At 37.6% G+C, this 3,517-nt stretch overlaps 1 protein-coding gene across 1 annotated transcript; it reads right to left on the minus strand.

Annotated features, from left to right (window-relative positions):
- Positions 1-670: 670 nt before the first annotated feature.
- Positions 671-2,936, minus strand: LOC126212730 (piggyBac transposable element-derived protein 2-like). Its single transcript, XM_049940141.1, has 2 exons — positions 1,221-2,936; positions 671-703 (listed from the first exon to the last, which is right to left on the minus strand). The coding sequence occupies exons 1-2, from the start codon at positions 2,934-2,936 to the stop codon at positions 671-673; spliced, it is 1,749 nt and encodes a 582-aa protein (XP_049796098.1).
- Positions 2,937-3,517: the final 581 nt, after the last annotated feature.

The following is a 3,517-nucleotide window of genomic DNA, read 5'->3' on the forward strand; positions in this document are numbered from 1 at the left end:
TGTCACTGTGCGTGAGATATATACTTCACCATACCAGACTGTTCACCACATTGTCAGTGAATGCAGGATTCGAGCCTGTCGTGGTGCCAAAGAGGACTTCCTGCTAGCAACTCCAGATGCAGTTCAAATGGCTCTGAGCACTGAGGGACTCAACATCTATGGTCATAAGTCCCCTAGAACTTAGAACTACTTAAACCTAACTACCCTAAGGACATCACACAACACCCAGTCATCACGAGGCAGAGAAAATCCCTGACCCCACCGGGAATCCTGGATGCAGTGCGCTGGATTGAAGGACTGGATATTCAGATGTAAAGACAAATTTAAGTTTCTTGTGTGTCAATATGTATATGTAATTTAATTTCATGATGTGTCTGTATTAGCCATACGCTAAACAATAAATAAATAAAAATTCATCAAGAATCGTAATTAATCGTTCGTAATCGATGTTTAACTGATTAATGATGAAATATTAATGATAAAACCAATACAGTAACATCCACAACAAATTCTATACAAGCTGGTCGTAATTTCAAGTATCTAAGAAGTCGTAACTGTGGGCTTGTTATTTGAGTCAAAGATTCTACACAAGCGCCGAGCGGTACAGTCAAATATTATCGCTGCATGTAATTATTACTCGGGAGTTTTGTGTCAATAATTTGATAGAATTTTAACCCTTAAATGCATGATTTTTTATTTCAAGCTGTAAAAATTACCATGTTTAGTTTATAGTGCCTACATTTCGAAAAAAATATTGAAAAATTTTTTAAATTAAATTAACAAAGCACTATTGTTGAAAATTGCTTTGTAGCTGATCAGCTACATTTTGAGTTAACACCTTACGAGCCACAATAAATGTGCTTATTTTGCTCCCTCAATTTTGACCAAATCTCTCGTAATTTAATTGTTGATTATTATTAAATACTTTGTATAGGGAGGGAAAAATCCTAAAATAATAAATAGGACATTAATGTTGTAAATATTGAGCATTTATTGTATATTTTATACACTTTTATAGATGAACAATAAGGTATCTAGTTCCAACAGGTTTGTACCCAAGCATGTGATAATCACTTTACATGAAAAGTTTGAAAACAGTTCTTTTGTTTGTGCAAACACAATGCAACTGCACATTTATTACACTGAACCCAGGAAAATCCCTTGCATCCTGGCATTTTGCACCTCTGTCTCACTTGCAAGTACGAAGGCAGGTGACCTACTTGATCCAGCCTTACATCTTGTGGAGGTACATGTGCTGTGGGCCCCTTTGTCTTCTTAGCTTGTATTTGGTTTTCGAGTTCATTACTTGGCCTTCCACGTTTTGCTGAAGTTTGACCTGAGCGACACAAACAGTGAGCAATTTCCATTCGAAATTCGGAGAGTTTCATAGTTCTCCTAATCCCTTTGGTTTCTGCTACTCTCCTATACAACAGCCAGGAATTGACTACTCCCATGTCCAGGAGATGGTAAAACAATCTTATATACCATTTTCGACTTCTCACAAGAATTTTATGTCGACCCATTATGCTGTCAAGGTGGTCAACACCTCCTATATGTTTATTGTAGAGCTTAATTATTTGTGGACAAGGTATTGTTATTCTTGACTTTGTTTTTTTGTCATACCTCCCTGCTTCATGAATATGCTGCTGTCCAGCAAGTTTAGAAAGCAACATCACACTCTTGTTATCTTTCCACACTACATTTGATATGTCGACACCATCCACTGTTGCGACGCGCTCTACTGATGCACCTCGTGCCATTTTCTTCAGCTCAGCTTCTGAAGGGAGCTTGCAGTCTGGCACTCTGTTTCTTCTGACTGTCCCAAGTGAGTAAATTCCTTGTTTATGTAACCATACAAGCAGTGGCAGACTTGTGTAATAATTGTCACAGTACAGTTTGTGGCTCATATTTCTTGGTAGTATCCTACTGAGTCGAACTACAACATTTCCACTTGCTCCCAAGTCTTCCTCCCCAGTCACTCTTTTTTCTGGTTCATTTTCATCTCCAGTGAAAATCTCAAAATCGTGGGCATAACCAGATATGCCACTAATAACAAATAATTTGTATCCATATTTATGAGGCTTGTTTGGCATGTATTGTTTCAAATAACTTCTAGCCTTTGTTGAACATATCTGTTCATCAACAGAAACACACTCCTCAACAGGTATTGTTTGAAACCGAGATCTCATCAATTCTATTATGGGTCTTATCTTGAAGAGTCTATCATAACCTTTTTCACCCCTGGGTATCATTGCACTGTTGTCATTGAAGTGAAGAAACTTACGTATTTGCTCATACTGATTCACTGTCATTGTTGTCTTGATCAGATGAGTACCAGTAACTTCTCCCCAGTAATCCCTCGTATTAGGTACATGAACTATTGACATTACGAGACAGATGCCTATAAATTTTTTTATGTCATCACAGGATAAATCTATTGGTCTATCAGGATTACACTGCACACTGTGTCTATGAGACTCTTTGACAATTAGATCAAGCAATTTAGATGGAAATATATGTTTGAAGAATTGGTATGGAGTATTTAAGTTTATTACTTCTTCTGGTAACGAAGTATTGCCATGAAATTTTGACTGCAGTTCGGGAATAATCAACTGTTTATCTTTCCAAACCACACTCCTGCTGTTTTCGGTAACATTTTTGCTGCTGCATGGCAGTTTCAGAGCATTATCAGACAACTGTGACGTCGATTCCTTCATTATAACATCAGATTGTCTTGTTCCAGAAACATCTTCAGTTCTAATTACTGGTACTTGACTTTCTTCGTCACTACTGTCACTATCACAATCAACAGATTCTGGAGCAACATATGTCTCATCTTGAATGGAATCGTCAGAGAAACACTCAAGATCGTCATCACTGCTTAGTGGAATCTCTAACCATTCCATAATCATTTCTTCTTGACTCTTTCGAGACATTTTTACGTCAGCGCCTGAAATGCAGTAAATGAAAAATGTAGCTGATAAGCTACATACACAAAAACAGACCTCATTTCAAATCTATCGCAAAGACACTCGAATTAACTGTTTACACCATATCTACTTACGTTTTCAAAATGAAAAAGTAATTTTCAAACCCAGAAATCAGTGTACAAACACCAAAAACACACCTCAACTTTCCGCCAAAACACACACTTGGCAGTATGTCCACACAGCTCACTGTCGAACTGCTTCAGCTCGTCCTGCCATCTATGATCGCTATGAAGAACTACTAGAAACTGCAGCGGAGTGTATACACTTAGCTACATAACGAATTTGATCGAAAATGTTTCTCCATATGGAATAAATCGAAGAAATGAGGTCTGTAGCTTATCAGCTACAGTATGCATTAAAGGGTTAAATCACAAATGCACGACTTGGCACGAGAGGGTGTTTTATTGCAGAATATCAGTCCCTTACTAACCGAGCCTTGAGAAGAAAACTTTACCAGGTGTTGGGGGGATTTAAATTATATGCTTCGGACCTATCACTGAAGTTCAATAAACCACTTGTTATTACGA

Source organism: Schistocerca nitens, chromosome 11, assembly GCF_023898315.1.
Source record: "Schistocerca nitens isolate TAMUIC-IGC-003100 chromosome 11, iqSchNite1.1, whole genome shotgun sequence".
NCBI lineage: Eukaryota > Metazoa > Arthropoda > Insecta > Orthoptera > Acrididae > Schistocerca > Schistocerca nitens.